The following is a 17,824-nucleotide window of genomic DNA, read 5'->3' as shown; positions in this document are numbered from 1 at the left end:
CCGCCTCCGGGTCACAATTATCAAGTTATTATCGGTTAAAAAAGCGAGTAATCACGAGTTTAAAAAAACTTCACACGTGATTAATCTTTAATATTTTTTATATTAAGAACAAATACTTAGTGATAATATCTATTTTGTTTAATTAAGTAAGGGGCGGGACTTTGATGTTGCTGTAACCATGGTTTCTGTAAACAGCGTCCTGTACAGATGATTTTATGTGAGGAAGTGATGAAGAGCAGCAACTTGGACGGATTTATTAGTGTTTACACCTAATAGTCAATTATCCGAATGATCTCATTAGTGTTTACAGCAGAATCCGGAGCGCAGTAAAAACATTCCTTATCATTTAATTGTTTAGTGTGTGGTTGTTTCTTCTCTCTCGTGTTGGAGAACCTGGTTCTTCTTGAGGAACGATGGCTGAAGTTGAGATTTACCCGCACCATGTGTTCGGTTTGCGCACAGCAGTGAGGAATAATCTGCACTTTCTGGACGAACAAACGATCGTGTTTCCGTGTGGGAACAACTGCGCGCGCTACCACATCCACCTGCGGGGGTGCAAGTTCGTTACAGGTGTGTGTGTGTGTGTGTGTGTGTGTGTGTATGGTGTAACACATTTTTTTAATCTATCGATTTATTCCACACCATCACCTTCAAAATAATCCTCTTGCAGAGCAAAACAGCGCCCCTAGCGTTCGTCTGATCTCCGCGACGGTGTTCAAATGGTGACCATCGTATGTTGTGACCCTAGAGGGCGCTGTTGCTAAAATGCATCTTAAAATAGATCATCTAGAGAAGTTTACTACACAAACAGCAAAAAATTCGAACATCAGCGTCCACTGTCCATTAAATGTTGTTGCGAGAACGTGGCTGGAGCCATGCACGTTACCTGCTTTTATTCTGAAAAACATTTGTGTCTCATGTCAACAGTAACAAACTTCAGCAGGGTCACTATAATTAATAAGACACTAATACGGGTTATCGAAATCTGTTACCGCCCTCTATTTTAATGTTCTCCATATTCATTCTCCGCAGCGCGACAGCAGACTGTTCTCCACACGTGTTCAAGATAACAAACATTTACTGAACACTGGATGAAGATGTTTGAATTTACGCTGTTTGCGCGGCAAACTACGATAGAAGATCTATTTTAAGATGCATTTTAGCAACAGCGCCCTCTAGGGTCACATCATACGGTGGTCACAAAATCTGGGTGTAAGGACGGATCTTCATCTTCGAGTAGGGTGAGTGTGGAAGTGGGAACATGTGGATGTTCCCACATGTGGATCATTCTCCGATGATCATCATGCACGAGTTGCAGAACGGTTTTCAGGGGTTGAGCTCGTCGAAGGTCTTCCTGATCTCTCTGGTCATCTTTGTGCCACTCAAAACACCTCGTCGTGTTGCAGCGTTTCCGTATGTCAAATGTGCGTCTTGTCAAACGTCTTTTGACCCCACAGGTACGGAGAGGAGCCGGGGTATGCAGGCGCTCGCTCTCAGCCCTAACTGGCATTATCTGGCCGTGTCAGAGCGTGGTGAGAGAGGCACCATCACCATCTACGATCTGCAGCACGAACAGAGCCGTAAGAGGAAGGTCCTGACAGGAGGAGACGTCAGCACGCAGGAGTTTGTCTGGATGGCTTTTTCGCCTGACTCCAAGTTCCTGCTGGGTCAGGGTGGAGGACCCGACTGGACCCTCATCTACTGGATGTGGGAGAAAAATAAGGTCTTGGCTACTGTGAAGAGCACACACACGGGTCCTATCTATCAGGTAAAACTTTGTATATGTATCACGGTTCTTCAACTGGGGGTTTGCGACGCCTAGTGGCTTTGCGGCGGTACTTCAGGGGGGCCGCTAATTAATGTTGAATCACAAATAATGTTTTGTTAAAAAAATAAACATGAATAAAAACATTAAATATCAAATATTGAATGTAAAATGTAAAATGTAAAAATTATTATTGCATTAAAGTTCTATTAAAATGAAAGCTGAAGTTCATGTAAATGTTTAATTGTCCACCAATTTATGAAACTGCAAATCAATTCAAATAAAATGTGAACAACTTAATACACTGTGATTATAAATGCAAAATAGATGTTTGTTATGATGCATAAATCTTTTTGAAAGATTTGAAAATATAAAAAAAAAAATATACAACATGTACAACAACACCATAGTTCTAATTCTCTTAACATCATGTTCAGTTTTTTCACGAGTGTCTTGTCTTTTAGAATCTACAGTCTTGGTGAGTCATGTGACCCCTGTACCTGTCACACATAGTAAACGAGGCGTAGCCTCTCTGATTATTATTTACTTATTTTCTTTCCCACTCCTCCAGGTCAGCTTTAGCCCTCAGGACAGTACTCAGATCTGTGTGAGCGGCAACGGCGTGTTCAAGCTTTTTCGCTACGTTGACGGTGTCCTGAAACAGACCAACTCCGCAAAGCTGGAGACGCAGAACATCCTGTCTCACGTGTGGATGAGTGAGGAGCGTATCATCGCTGGGACGGAGACGGGACGACTGCTGGTGTTCGAGTCAGGAGACCTGCGGTGGGAGATGAGTGTGGCCAACAGGATAACTGAACAGGACACTAGAAGGTATCATAGGAGGAATCAAAACATCTTGAGCTTCTTAAGTTGCAGCGTTTTGTAACCAAGTGTCCAAGTGAAAGTGAGAGTTTTGGAGTTGGAGGGGGAGTTTTTGATGGGGGGGGTTATTGGAGTTGGAGGGGGAGTTTTTGATGGGGGGGTTATTGGAGTTGGAGGGGGAGTTTTTGATGGGGGGGTTATTGGAGTTGGAGGGGGAGTTTTTGATGGGGGGGTTATTGGAGTTGGAGGGGGAGTTTTTGATGGGGGGGGTTATTGGAGTTGGAGGGGGAGTTTTTGAGTTGGAGGGGATTATTGGAGTTGGAGGGGGAGTTTTTGATGGGGGGGGTTATTGGAGTTGGAGGGGGAGTTTTTGATGGGGGGGTTATTGGAGTTGGAGGGGGAGTTTTTGATGGGGGGGTTATTGGAGTTGGAGGGGGAGTTTTTGATGGGGGGGGTTATTGGAGTTGGATGGGGAGTTTTTGAGTTGGAGGGGGGTTATTGGAGTTGGAGGAGGAATTTTTGAGTTGGAGGGGATTATTGGAGTTGGAGGGTTTTGAAATTATGGATTCGTGGTGTGGTTTATTACAACATCACGTTTAATAGGTTCATTTCCCCACAGACAAGCAGAGGATGGGGCATTATCAGGTCTGGCCCCGATGCCCAGAGTGACCGCCATTAAAGCTTATTCTAAAGGCTTCGCATGCTCAGCTGGTCCAGGAACCGTGTGTCTGTTTGAGAAAACTGAGGAGAACAACTACAGACAAATCAGAGAAATAAGGGTGAGTACAGACTCTAGAGCAAACAATCAATTAGAGGAAAGAGGTGGATCTGACCACGGATTTGAACAATTTCCTTTAGATACCCCAGGACCCGTGCAGCAACGAGCCGAATCAGGCGGAGCAGCAGGAGATCTCCACAATGTCTATCAGCCCATCAGAAGATACTCTGGCCACCAGTACAGACCGAGGCCAAGTCTACGCTATCGCACTGGCCTCGGCCGAGATGTCCAAGGTACCACAGGAACATGCAGTTTACGCGAAGACATCGCGAAAGACTCTGTGTTCACCGTTGCGTCATGTGTGTTAGCAGGGTATGGAGGCTCACTTCGAGTTCCTGTCTCACTCTTTTCACTCGGGGGCCATCACCGGTCTCTCCATCTGCATCCGCAAGCCGCTCATCGCCACCTGCTCTGTGGACCACTCCATACGCATATGGAATTACGGCACTGGGTAAAAGCAGACTTCAGTAGATTTCTCTATTTCCTCTAGATACTGTTACTCATGGACCATGCCTCCTCTCTCCTTGGTGAGAAGAATTAAACTGGGGATAATTTTAGATGGTGTTGGTTTTTTATTTCTCAGTGATTTGGAGCTGTATAAAGAGTTCCAGGAGGAGTTGTACAGCGTTGCTCTGCACCCGTCTGGTCTCTTCATCCTCGCCGGCTTCTCCGACAAGCTCCGCCTCATGAACCTGCTCATCGATGACATTCGCACCTTTAAGGAGTTCACTGTGCGCAGCTGCCGAGAGGTAAATACAATATTTATCTTTGTTCATGTGAACTGTAGGTCCGAACATGCAGTCGATGTACTGACTTGATTTTAAGACTTTGAGAAATACTTTTATTCTCCAGAGCACCAGTAGAAGCCTCCAAACCAGCTTTGACTAATTCCATACCTGCCCTTCAGTCATGCTAATTTACACACAACTGATCCTAAAGTGATTTATTGACTCCGCCCACTATTTTACACGCCTGTATAAAACGGGCCAAATGTCGTATTCATTCATGTAAATGTTGAAGTAAAGTCACTGAACAGTGTTAGAAGAACCCAAAAATCCACCGTGTGTCCTCAGTGCGTGTTCAGCCACGGGGGTCACATGTTCGCCGCCGTCAACGGTAACGTGATTCATCTGTACTCCACCACGACCTTCGACAACATCCTGAATCTAAAAGGCCACACTGGCAAGGTCAGTGCCACTCCGCTGGTGTGTGGGTGGGCGTGGTCTTAACAGAGACTGATTAGAAAGTGAAAATATAAATGTATGTATGAATATATGTGCAACGTGGAAGATAATGGCGCCCCCTCCTGGTCAGGTACGCTCAGTGGTGTGGAGGTCTGACGACAGTAGTCTGGTGTCGTGTGGGATGGACGGAGCCGTGTACGAGTGGAACGCTTTAAACGGCCAGCGCGAGTCCGAGAGCGTGCTGAAGTCGTGCAGTTACACCGGGGTGGCGCTGCCCCCCGACACCTCCAGCATCATCGCCGTGGGCAACGACTGCACGCTGAAGGAGATCCACAACTGCCAGGTGAGTCCACTTTTTATTGCTGTTTATTTTAATTGTTTATTTTGAACGCAGTTTTTTTGAACATAAACAGCAATACAATCAAATTCTATAAAATACAATAAAAGTAAATTGTAGCTTCTCAGCGTGGAGCAGAGGCTTTAGGGAAAAGCACATTTGCTCTACACTTTCATAAAGTCTGGAATCTCCAACCAGAACTGAATAAACACGTTTCTGAAGATGTCGAGAGAAAGAAATCCTTCCCCTCACAGAGATGTACAGTTTCTTTATGGCAGAAAAACCCACACTAATGTCCACAAAATCATTTAAAGGAGCCCAAGTGTGAACAAGGGATCCATTATCTTTCACGAATCTTCACAAACACTAAAGCAATAAAGATCTGCAGATGAAGTTCAGAGAACATTGACGGATGTTTGTTTGTCGTTCTTTAATGGATCTTCATCGTCTCTTTTTTCCTGTAATATGCATTTCTTTGGTCTGCCTGTGAATAACGTTTTGCTGATTTGTTTGCACGCAGATCCTGAGGGAAGTGTCCTCAGATGACGTGATCTACACAGCGGTTGTCATGATCCGCTCAGGCCGAGCGCTCTTCACCGGGACCTCCAGCGGCACCATAAGAGCCTTCAAGTACCCTTTAGTTATGCAGAAAGACTGGAAAGAGTACCAGGCCCATTCTGCTCCTGTTACTAAAGTATGTGTGTGTGTGTGTGTGTGTGTGTGTGTGTGTGTGTGTGTGTGTGTGTGTGTGTGTGTGTGTGTGTGTGTGTAAAGACATTAACACATTAAATAAACATCTTACAGAAAGATCACTGTGTCCATCTGCAGTCACATCTGCTGTTCTTGAGCTCTTCTAGAGATGTTTGCAGCTCTCTCATGTTGGAGGCACTCGTTTTCTCATCCAGGAGGATTAAATTATTTAAAAAAAACAAATATGATTAAAAGAATTTCCAGCCCGAAGAATCCTGTTTTCCTCTCCCACCTTCACAGCTGGCGATCACGTTCGATGAGCAGTACCTCCTGAGCGCTTCGGAAGATGGCTGTCTGTTCATCTGGAGGATCACTGAGCAGGAAGGACGAGGGCTGAAGAGGGACAAGGAAACGAGCTTTGCTGAGGAGATCCTTATCACCAAGTCTGATCTGGAGGAAAAGGTATAAACACCAGCGTTGTAATCTTCAGGCTCTCACACGAACGAGAACGCAGGATCTTTGACGTGATGAACTTCTTTTCACCATCCAGAACCAGATCACGCTGGAGCTCAGGACACGGGTGGAAGAGATGAAGATGGAGAACGAGTACCAGCTGCGTCTCAAGGACATGAATTATAACGAAAAGGTCAAGGAGCTCACGGAGAAGTTCATCCAGCAGATAGAGTCTCTCACAAACCAAAACCAGGTCAGAACAGTGGATGGGGTGAGGGGTGGGGGGTGTTTGAGAAGATTTTTTTAGCTTTTACACGTTACAGCTGGAACTGGAGACTCCTTCCATAGCTGTTAAGAATGAAGGTTTTTGGACAGAAAGCATCAACAAATCAGTTCTGTCAGTGCTGATAGTGAGCTGATCTGAGATGTTTGTGAGATATGAGAACTGTTACACTGATACGCTGATGTACTGTAGCAGATACCAGTTCTATCCTGATGAATGGTGGGAAGTGAAGATTGGAGTTGTGTGTGTTCTCACACTGCAGGTGCTGAATTCGGAGAAGGAAAAGCAGGTGATCATACACCAGGTGGCGCTGAAGGACATTATAGAGAAACATGCTAAAGAGCAGCAGGATCTGGGTAAAGACATTTGTGGAGCCCAAATTTGAAAGAATCTGCTCCTCACATCTTCTGATGACTGCAACCACGTTTTTCTGCTATAAAACCCAATCGTATTAATGATACTCATCACCATGATGTGTCTGTAACACTGCTCTCAGAATCCACCAACACCCAGAAGCTGATGCTGGAGTATGAGAAGCATCAGGAGCTGCAGGTGAAGTTGCAGAAGATGCAGGAGAGCTACGAGGAGAAGCTGCAGGATCTGGAGGAGAGCCGCCAGCGAGCCCTGGAGGACATGACACAGTTCTACGAGAACAAGCTGCAGGAGAAGATGCTCGAGTTGAGCCAGGTGAGGAGGTCGTTCTGCAGAAAACCTTTTACTTTCCTGAACTTTCACTGATCCTGATCTGGTTTTTGACTTTGTGTCTCGTCTCGTCTCGTCTCCTCAGTGTCAGGACGAGTCTCAACAGCAGCTGCGAGAGTTCGAGGAGATAAACAAGCAGATGGAGGAAGACGGAGATATGGAGCTCCACGACATCCGCATCAAATACGAACGCAAGCTCTGGGATGAGAAGGAGACCAACCTGAAGCTCAGCGGAGAGACGAGAGTCATGAAGAAGAAGGTGTGCAGCCATGATAATGTATCTCACCACCCATAATACATGTGCTCCACGTTACAGTGGATTCACGTGCGTCCGTGTCGCCGCAGTTCACCAGCCTGCAGACCGAGATCGATAACCGCAATCTGGAGATCGAGAAGCTGAAGGTGGAGCAGCAGAAGCTCCATGGTGTCATCAAGGCTCTGGAGAAGGACATCATGGGGCTGAAGAGGGAGATCCAGGAGAGAGACGAGACCATCCAGGACAAGGTGGAGCTCAAAACTGATCTTTTATTACAGATTAGCAAACAGAACATGGAAAAGAAGGAATAGTGGCAGTTTGTCTCCTTCTTCTTTTTAGGAAAGAAATCCAAACCTTCATAAATAATGGCACCCTTCTGACAAAAATCTACTCTAAAACAAGTAAAAAAAAAAAACAGGGCTCCTGCTCACGCCTTCGTTCTATAAACATCTTTTCTCTACAGGAAAACCGCATCTATGATCTGAAGAAGAAGAACGAGGAGCTGGAGAAGTTCAAATTCGTGCTGGAATACAAAGTGAGTGAACTGAAGAAGCAAATCGAGCCGCGGGAGAATGAAGTGAAGGAGATGAAGGAGCAGGTCCATGAGGTAATGAAATGAAATGAAAATAAACAGTTTACATTTGTTAGACCCCATTGTGGTACAGATGTGAGAAATTCTTGCAGCTGGATGTTAAACGCTGAAGAACCCATAGCACGAGACATTGTTGTGTTTTCGAATTTAATAATAATATTTAAAAAAAATGTGATCAAGTGAGAGGCGGAGACTAAACAAACTCGTGGTCCGCCACTTAATACGTTCCAAAGGAAACTCAGATTGTGACTGTGTTCCGCATGTAAAAAGGTTTAGCGAAAGTCCTGTACTGAAATGTGAGGTTCTGTAGGAAGACGTGTGCCGTTACACCACTAATGTGTCCAAGCTGTGTGTTTATGATGCTGCTGTTTCAGATGGATGTTGAACTCGAGCAGTTCCGTAAGAAGAACATTCAGCTGGAGCTAACGATCTCCGAGATGAAGCTGAAGCTCAAAGCCACGGATAAGGAGCGTAAGAAAGAGACGCAGAGGGTTTGTTTGGCTGTTTCTCATCACTGCTGTGATTCATAACAAAGATCTTTTTAAAACGTACAGGTTGTGTATATTTTTGGGAAAGTCGCTGCTCCATGGATCCCGTTTCACCTCCGTCATGAGGTTTAGGTTCCTCTGTTGACTCTTTACTGGTGTCCTGTGGGCAAATAGTGTTGGACCCCTCAGATCGCTGCTTGTGTCGTCGTTGTACTCGTTATCAGTAATATTACGCCGTGTTTGAGCGTTTAATGATGTGGAACTGTTGCTGCTCCGCAGGTCCGTGATGTAGAAGGTGCACTACACAGGTTTAAAACTGACCTTCACAACTGTGTGGGCTTCATCCAGGAGCCGAAGAAGTTAAAGGAGAGCGTTCGAGAGATTTACGAACGCTACGTCCAACAGTCAGACGTGGTGAGATGGACACACACACACACACACACACACACACGCACACACACGCACACAGTGCCCAGTGTGTTTACACTTGCTCGAGTGTGACAACTGTGACAGGTGGAGATAGATGGAGGGGAAGCTGATGTTCAGCGAGAGTACAGCAGGCAGAGGGAGCACATGGAGAGGAACATGGAGTTGCTCAGGAGGAGACTGGCAAAGGACACCAAAGTGCATGAAGACAAGAACATCAAGTTAATGAAGGTTGCACATTTTAAAGATCTAAATCTAAAGACTGAACTGAACATGAATAACACACTCACATGACCAGCCTGTTACGTGTGTGTGTGTGTGTGTGTGTGTGTGTGTGTGTGTGTGTGTGTGTTGGTTGTAGGAGAACGTCTCCCTCATAAAAGAGATTAATAATTTGCGGGCAGAACTGAGGTTGCAGCAAACACGTTTCCACGAGTACGAAACTCAGAACGTGTCCAGCAAGAACAAGTCCAAGAGCGTCACGCGTATGAAGTGTGAGTCTGCAGTACCAGAGAACTAATCAACACCTTCTGACCAATCACAGTCCAGAACATCTAAAATCACTGTGCTGTTTCTCCCACAGCGTCACCATCTGCAGCATCACCGCCGAACTCTGAGCACGAAGCTCAGCGCATCATCCAGCAGCAGCGTCTCGACATTCAGCGCCTAAAGCAGCAAATACTTAGTCAAGGTCAAAGTCAAGGTCAAGATCAGGACCCAAACTTCTTCCTCCCAAATCCATCAAGCAACATCAAACTACCAGCCCTTACCACATAAACACTCATTACACCACACACACACACACACACACACACACACACACACACACACACACACACACACATACACACCAACTACACAATCAATACACCATACACACACCACATAAACACTCATTACACCACACACACACACACACACACACACACACATACACACCAACTACACAATCAATACACCATACACACACCACATAAACACTCATTACACCACACACACACACACACACACACACACATACACACCAACTACACAATCAATACACCATACACACACCACATAAACACTCATTACACCACACACACACACACACACACACACACACACACACACACACACACACATACACACCAACTACACAATCAATACACCATACACACACCACATAAACACTCATTACACCACACACACACACACACACACACACACACACACACACACACACACACATACACACCAACTACACAATCAATACACCATACACACACCACATAAACACTCATTACACCACACACACACACACACACACACACACACACACACACACATACACACCAACTACACAATCAATAGACCATACACACACCACATAAACACTCATTACACCACACACACACACACACACACACACACACACACACACACACACACACACACACATACACACCAACTACACAATCAATACACCATACACACACCACATAAACACTCATTACACCACACACACACACACACACACACACACACACACACACACACACACACACACACATACACACCAACTACACAATCAATACACCATACACACACCACATAAACACTCATTACACCACACACACACACACACACACACACACACACACATACACACCAACTACACAATCAATACACCATACACACACCACATAAACACTCATTACACCACACACACACACACACACACACACACACACACACACACACATACACACCAACTACACAATCAATACACCATACACACACCACATAAACACTCATTACACCACACACACACACACACACACACACACACATACACACCAACTACACAATCATTACACCATACACACACAACATACACACTCATTACACCACACACACACACACACACACACCAACTACACAATCATTACACCATACACACACAACATACACACTCATTACACCATACACACACCACATACACACTCATTACACCATACACACACACACACACACACACACACACACACACACACACACCAACTACACAGTCATTACACACATTACATACACACTCATTACAACATACACACACCACATACACACACACACACACACACACACACACACACACACACACACACACACACACACACACCAACTACACACTCATTACACCACACACACACACACACACACACACACACACACACACACACACACATACACACCAACTACACAATCAATACACCATACACACACCACATAAACACTCATTACACCACACACACACACACACACACACACACACACACACATACACACCAACTACACAATCAATACACCATACACACACCACATAAACACTCATTACACCACACACACACACACACACACACACACACACACACACACACATACACACCAACTACACAATCAATACACCATACACACACCACATAAACACTCATTACACCACACACACACACACACACACACACACACACATACACACCAACTACACAATCATTACACCATACACACACAAAACATACACACTCATTACACCACACACACACACACACACACACACCAACTACACAATCATTACACCATACACACACAACATACACACTCATTACACCATACACACACCACATACACACTCATTACACCATACACACACACACACACACACACACACACACACACACACACCAACTACACAGTCATTACACCATACACACACCACATACACACTCATTACAACATACACACACCACATACACACACACACACACACACACACACACACACACCAACTACACACTCATTTCACCATACACACACACACACACACACACACACCAACTACACAGTCATTACACCATACACACACCACATACACACTCATTACACCATACACACACACACACACACACACACACACACACACACACACACACACACACACACACACTAACTACACAATCATTACACCATACACACACCACATACACACTCATTACACCACACACACACACACACACACACACACACACACACACACACACACACACACACTTAATATATTACACTTAAGTAAATATATACATCAATATAAAAATAAACATTTTGTGTCCTGTATTTTGTGTATTTTTTTCATACACATAAAGCGTGTGTATTTGTGTGTGTTTGTGAGTGTTTGTGTGTGTGGTAGTGGTGTCGGGGGGTGGGGGGGGGGTATTCTGTGTCATTATGAGCAAATCAGAGAGTTAAACTGCTATTTCAGGCTACGAGATGTTCGAATCAGTGATGTCATGGTTCACAGTTTAAGCAGCAGCTGTGTTGTGGGAGAGAAGATGAGGTCATGTGGATGACATCATCAGCACGCTGACAGAATGGGCTTTATGTACGCGGTGTGAGCGCGAGGCCGATCCACAACGCCTTCTGCACCTCCTTCCACGTGGTCTATTGTGTTTCCTACAATGCTCTGTCAGATCCCACTGCTTCTCCATGACCATACTGCTGAACTGTAGCTCTCAAAGACATCTGTGTCTGTTTGTGTTTGTGTGTGTGTGTGTGTGTGTGAGTTTACGGTTCGTAAACCAGAACAGAGTTGCAGTACATATATCATGGATGGTCCAGGGAGAATCGTTTCACATTAAAAAAATAACACTGAACTCAGCTTTCTATCGCAGATTTTATTTCAAGTATAACAACAGGAAGTTCACCGAAACTCCTCAACTTATGGATAAAATGCTAACGTGTGGAAATGTATTGGATTCTAAATAAAGAGGAAAAGGACGGGAGCGCATGATTGAGCTACACAAGGAATGTCAGAAGGTGAGGAGATGCTTTAATATAATTTCATTTAGAATTAGTTTTTATGATAAAACCTGATTGTCCATGCTGAAGGTCTTTCAGTAGTTTATTTAGCATTGGTGGAAGGTGTCTCCAGTGCCAGAGTGTGTTTATGTCATTTATTTAAAGAGAAAGTATAAAGGGAAGAGTTTACAGCTGTTCTAGTGTTAGTGAGAATAAAGAACAGTTTTTTTCTAGACCCTATCACTTATGAAGTCAATAAGAACAGCAGTTCTGCAGTAACTCTGCTCTAATGTCTGCTCCTGATTCCCCTGTGTGAGGTGTGTGAGCCGGGAGAGAGAAGATGCCTGGGCCGATGTTCCTGCAGCAGGATGTTGAGGATCAGGTGGAGTTGTGGTGGTTTGGTGAACCGTGCATCTCTCTGCTCTGCTACACCTCGTCTGTTGCCCTGGTGCTCGGCCTGGGGACTGGTGGTGTGGTGCTTCTGTCTTCCGCCAGCTCTGTGGAGGCGTCTTCAGCTGTGTGGCGCCTCAGCGTGGGCTCTGCCCTGTGTGTCCTGGCCCTCGTACTCGTCCTCAAACAGTTGTTGAGCTCGGCTGTGCAGGACATGGGCTGCGTACGCAGTCGGAGACGCATCGTGCAGCTGCGCAGCGGCGGAGACGTCGATCCATCTCTGCTGCTGGCTGTGGGCTTGGCGCTGACGCTCGGTGGTGCAGCGGTGCTGCTGTGCCTGGCCTCATCACGCATGCTGCTCACAGGGATGCTTCTCCTGTCCAGCGGGGGCGCTCTGGTGCTGAGCGTGGTGGTGTACGTGACGATGAAGTACGTCTGGAAGCGAAGAGCGAGCAGACGGAGGAGGATACGCAGAAGGGTGAGGGTCTACACTGTGGCAGGACAGAGCAGTCACATGTGGAGAGACTCAGCCTCGAGTCAAGCTGGTCTGATCTGAATGATGGAGGATTTCAGTTTTAGTAAAGTCCAGGATAAATTTGCTGTTTCAAAGAACAGAAGAAGGACATCAGTGTAACTGTCAAAGAGCTGAGAGATTCAAAGAGATTTACACAATCTCTCATCGTCACGTAACATCAGACAGGAGGATCATGTGACCTCCCACATTTTATACACCTCCATTTTTACACGTGTCACAGCTGCACAACTGACTTTTTTTTTAAAAAGCATTGACATTTGCATCGTCTCCCTCATCTACACCCTGTCAGGTTTACACTTTATCTACTCTGCAACTGGTCTTCTTCTCATCTGGGCTACACCTGACCTTCACCTGGTCTGGTCTACACCTGGTCTAATACTGGTTTGGTCTACACCTTGCTTAGTCAGCACCTGGTCTACTTTTCACCTGGTTTTCTTTTGATCTGGTCAATTCCTAAGAAGCAAATGGTCTCTTCCAAAATTGGTTTGGTCTACACCTGATCTGGTCTACACCTGGTCTGTACCAGTTCAATTAGAACATATCTTAATCACAAACTGTAGAGGGGAGAAAAGGCACCAAACAAGAACAAAAAAGTATATTTAAATTAGCAACCAATAAACGTGACTAATATCAGCTCTCTGAATTGTGAACATCTATATTCATGATCCACTCACCTTCTCCAACATGGCCACCTTTACTGCAGTCACATCCTGAACAGCTCGGACCATCACTCCTATGATTAATGTTCTTTATGTGGTTACTGGATTGAGTGAAAATTCATTATAATCCCACAAAATGTTATGAATGAAGAAAGTGGAAGCCCCACCCCTTCTGATACCACCTTCCTGGTATCTACAGCCAGTTTTACTCTTCTGAGGCCTTTTCTTTTTAGGGGCATCATTTGGTTCTGTCCTTCATTAAATAGTTTACATTAAGAAACCAGTGATTGAGAGAAGTGGGTTGGCTGAGGTACAGAGAGGTGACGTCACCATGTTCAAGCCTTTTTCATTTTATTTTCCATTTATTTTTGCTTAAATAATTCAAGTCATAAAATGTTCCACTTGGATATTCACGTGAGGTTCATTACTGGTTCTTCTACCGGTTCTAACATAATTAAAATAAAGACGATTTTGTGTAGTGATGTTTTTGTTCTGTGTCTTGATATAAATCTGTGTTTAAATGCACTCAGTATATAAAATGATTAAATCTGATTTATTGTCATTTACAGCATTTTGCAGACCCTTTCATCCACAGCTTCTAACCATCATCTCAATTATACAGCTGAGCATCTGCTCAGGGGCTCAACAGTGGCAACGTGCTGGTGTTGGGATTTGGGGATTCAGATTAGACAGTCCCTTAGTGTTTAGTGTTTAAATCTGTCCTAAAATGTACTTTCTTATTTTTGTAATGTATCATCATCATCATCATCATCATCAACACCACCTCCACCATCATCAGCAACACCATCATCATCATCATCACCGCCATCATCACCACCTCCACCATCATCATCAACACCACCTCCACCATCATCAGCAACAGCATTATCATCATCACCGCCATCATCAACACCACCTCCACCATCATCAGCAACACCATCATCATCATCACCGCCATCATCATCACCACCTCCACCATCATCACCACCATCATCATCACCATCATCATCAACACCACCTCCACCATTATCAGCAACACCATCATCATCATCACCGCCATCATCATCACCATCATCATCTCCACCATCATCATCATCATTATCATTACCATCACCACCATCATCATCACCACCTCCACCATCATCAGCACCATCACCATCATCATCTCCACCATCATCATCATCAGCACCATCATCATCTCCTCCTTAATCATCATCATCTCCACCATCATCATCATCAGCACCATCATCATCTCCTCCTTAATCATCATCATCTCCACCATCATCATCATCAGCACCATCATCATCTCCTCCTTAATCATCATCATCTCCACCATCATCATCATCAGCACCATCATCATCTCCTCCTTAATCATCATCATCTCCACCATCATCATCATCATCAGCACCATCATCATCTCCTCCTTAATCATCATCATCTCCACCATCATCATCATCAGCACCATCATCATCTCCTCCTTAATCATCATCATCTCCACCATCATCATCATCAGCACCATCATCATCTCCTCCTTAATCATCATCATCTCCACCATCATCATCATCATCATCATCATCATCATCCTCTTTACCATCATCATTATCATCATTAACATCATCATCATCATCATCATCAGTATTATCATCATCATCATCATTACCACCATCATCATCATCATCATCTCACACACACACACACACACACACACACACACACACACACACACACACACACACACAGCGATTAGGAAAAGGAGGCGTGGAAGTAGAGAGAAAAAGGGGGCGTGTGTTACATGATGGCAGAGTACATTTATCCTCTCAGAACATCAGCCCACACGGATCACACACACACACACACACACACACACACACACACACACACACACACACACACACACACACACACACACACACACACACACACACACTGTGGCACCAAACAAGAACAAAAAAGTATATTTAAATTAGCAACCAATAAACGTGACTAATATCAGCTCTCTGAATTGTGAACATCTATATTCATGATCCACTCACCTTCTCCAACATGGCCACCTTTACTGCAGTCACATCCTGAACAGCTCGGACCATCACTCCTATGATTAATGTTCTTTATGTGGTTACTGGATTGAGTGAAAATTCATTATAATCCCACAAAATGTTATGAATGAAGAAAGTGGAAGCCCCACCCCTTCTGATACCACCTTCCTGGTATCTACAGCCAGTTTTACTCTTCTGAGGCCTTTTCTTTTTAGGGGCATCATTTGGTTCTGTCCTTCATTAAATAGTTTACATTAAGAAACCAGTGATTGAGAGAAGTGGGTTGGCTGAGGTACAGAGAGGTGACGTCACCATGTTCAAGCCTTTTTCATTTTATTTTCCATTTATTTTTGCTTAAATAATTCAAGTCATAAAATGTTCCACTTGGATATTCACGTGAGGTTCATTACTGGTTCTTCTACCGGTTCTAACATAATTAAAATAAAGACGATTTTGTGTAGTGATGTTTTTGTTCTGTGTCTTGATATAAATCTGTGTTTAAATGCACTCAGTATATAAAATGATTAAATCTGATTTATTGTCATTTACAGCATTTTGCAGACCCTTTCATCCACAGCTTCTAACCATCATCTCAATTATACAGCTGAGCATCTGCTCAGGGGCTCAACAGTGGCAACGTGCTGGTGTTGGGATTTGGGGATTCAGATTAGACAGTCCCTTAGTGTTTAGTGTTTAAATCTGTCCTAAAATGTACTTTCTTATTTTTGTAATGTATCATCATCATCATCATCATCATCAACACCACCTCCACCATCATCAGCAACACCATCATCATCATCATCACCGCCATCATCACCACCTCCACCATCATCATCAACACCACCTCCACCATCATCAGCAACAGCATTATCATCATCACCGCCATCATCAACACCACCTCCACCATCATCAGCAACACCATCATCATCATCACCGCTATCATCATCACCATCATCATCTCCACCATCATCATCATCATTATCATTACCATCACCACCATCATCATCACCACCTCCACCATCATCAGCACCATCACCATCATCATCTCCACCATCATCATCATCAGCACCATCATCATCTCCTCCTTAATCATCATCATCTCCACCATCATCATCATCAGCACCATCATCATCTCCTCCTTAATCATCATCATCTCCACCATCATCATCATCAGCACCATCATCATCTCCTCCTTAATCATCATCATCTCCACCATCATCATCATCAGCACCATCATCATCTCCTCCTTAATCATCATCATCTCCACCATCATCATCATCAGCACCATCATCATCTCCTCCTTAATCATCATCATCTCCACCATCATCATCATCAGCACCATCATCATCTCCTCCTTAATCATCATCATCTCCACCATCATCATCATCAGCACCATCATCATCTCCTCCTTAATCATCATCATCTCCACCATCATCATCATCATCATCATCATCATCATCATCATCCTCTTTACCATCATCATTATCATCATTAACATCATCATCATCATCATCATCAGTATTATCATCATCATCATCATTACCACCATCATCATCATCTCACACACACACACACACACACACACACACACACACACACA

General features: G+C 44.4%; 2 protein-coding genes across 6 annotated transcripts; both read left to right on the top strand.

The window, feature by feature from the left end:
* Positions 1–61: 61 nt before the first annotated feature.
* cfap57 (cilia and flagella associated protein 57) lies at positions 62–9,726 on the top strand. Of its 4 annotated transcripts, none has more exons than XM_083542474.1 (22): positions 62–570; positions 1,458–1,768; positions 2,337–2,596; positions 3,207–3,366; positions 3,446–3,598; positions 3,677–3,816; positions 3,949–4,114; positions 4,439–4,552; positions 4,680–4,892; positions 5,407–5,580; positions 5,877–6,038; positions 6,127–6,282; positions 6,575–6,668; positions 6,809–6,999; positions 7,100–7,273; positions 7,360–7,518; positions 7,734–7,877; positions 8,237–8,353; positions 8,630–8,764; positions 8,864–9,007; positions 9,138–9,270; positions 9,360–9,726. In XM_083542474.1, the coding sequence occupies exons 1-22, from the start codon at positions 414–416 to the stop codon at positions 9,551–9,553; spliced, it is 3,651 nt and encodes a 1,216-aa protein (XP_083398600.1). In that variant the 5' UTR covers positions 62–413; the 3' UTR covers positions 9,554–9,726. The 4 variants fall into 4 exon arrangements, with proteins under 4 accessions (XP_083398600.1, XP_083398599.1, XP_083398601.1 ...); XM_083542473.1 differs by having other exon boundaries at positions 3,674–3,816; XM_083542475.1 differs by lacking the exon at positions 62–570 and adding an exon at positions 999–1,241 and having other exon boundaries at positions 3,674–3,816.
* Positions 9,727–12,284: 2,558 nt separating this feature from the next.
* On the top strand, positions 12,285–14,735 carry tmem125b (transmembrane protein 125b). Of its 2 annotated transcripts, none has more exons than XM_083543074.1 (2): positions 12,285–12,622; positions 12,922–14,735. In XM_083543074.1, the coding sequence occupies exon 2, from the start codon at positions 12,945–12,947 to the stop codon at positions 13,548–13,550; it is 606 nt and encodes a 201-aa protein (XP_083399200.1). In that variant the 5' UTR covers positions 12,285–12,622; positions 12,922–12,944; the 3' UTR covers positions 13,551–14,735. The 2 variants fall into 2 exon arrangements, with proteins under 2 accessions (XP_083399200.1, XP_083399199.1); XM_083543073.1 differs by having other exon boundaries at positions 12,828–14,735.
* Positions 14,736–17,824: the final 3,089 nt, after the last annotated feature.

This window comes from Silurus aristotelis (genome assembly GCF_946808225.1).
Source record: "Silurus aristotelis genome assembly, chromosome: 5".
Lineage (NCBI taxonomy): Eukaryota > Metazoa > Chordata > Actinopteri > Siluriformes > Siluridae > Silurus > Silurus aristotelis.
Note: the sequence above shows the minus strand (reverse complement) of the source record. Positions and strands in the feature narration are given on the sequence as shown.

Excerpts from the sequence above, each read along its gene's own strand:
- cfap57 (XM_083542473.1), top strand. The coding sequence starts at position 414 with ATGGCTGAAGTTGAGATTTACCCGCACCATGTGTTCGGTTTGCGCACA. Across the intron at positions 3,817-3,948 it reads ATATGGAATTACGGCACTGG|TGATTTGGAGCTGTATAAAG; the intron begins GTAAAAGCAGAC and ends TTTATTTCTCAG. Across the intron at positions 4,553-4,679 it reads TAAAAGGCCACACTGGCAAG|GTACGCTCAGTGGTGTGGAG; the intron begins GTCAGTGCCACT and ends CCTCCTGGTCAG.
- tmem125b (XM_083543074.1), top strand. The coding sequence starts at position 12,945 with ATGCCTGGGCCGATGTTCCTGCAGCAGGATGTTGAGGATCAGGTGGAG.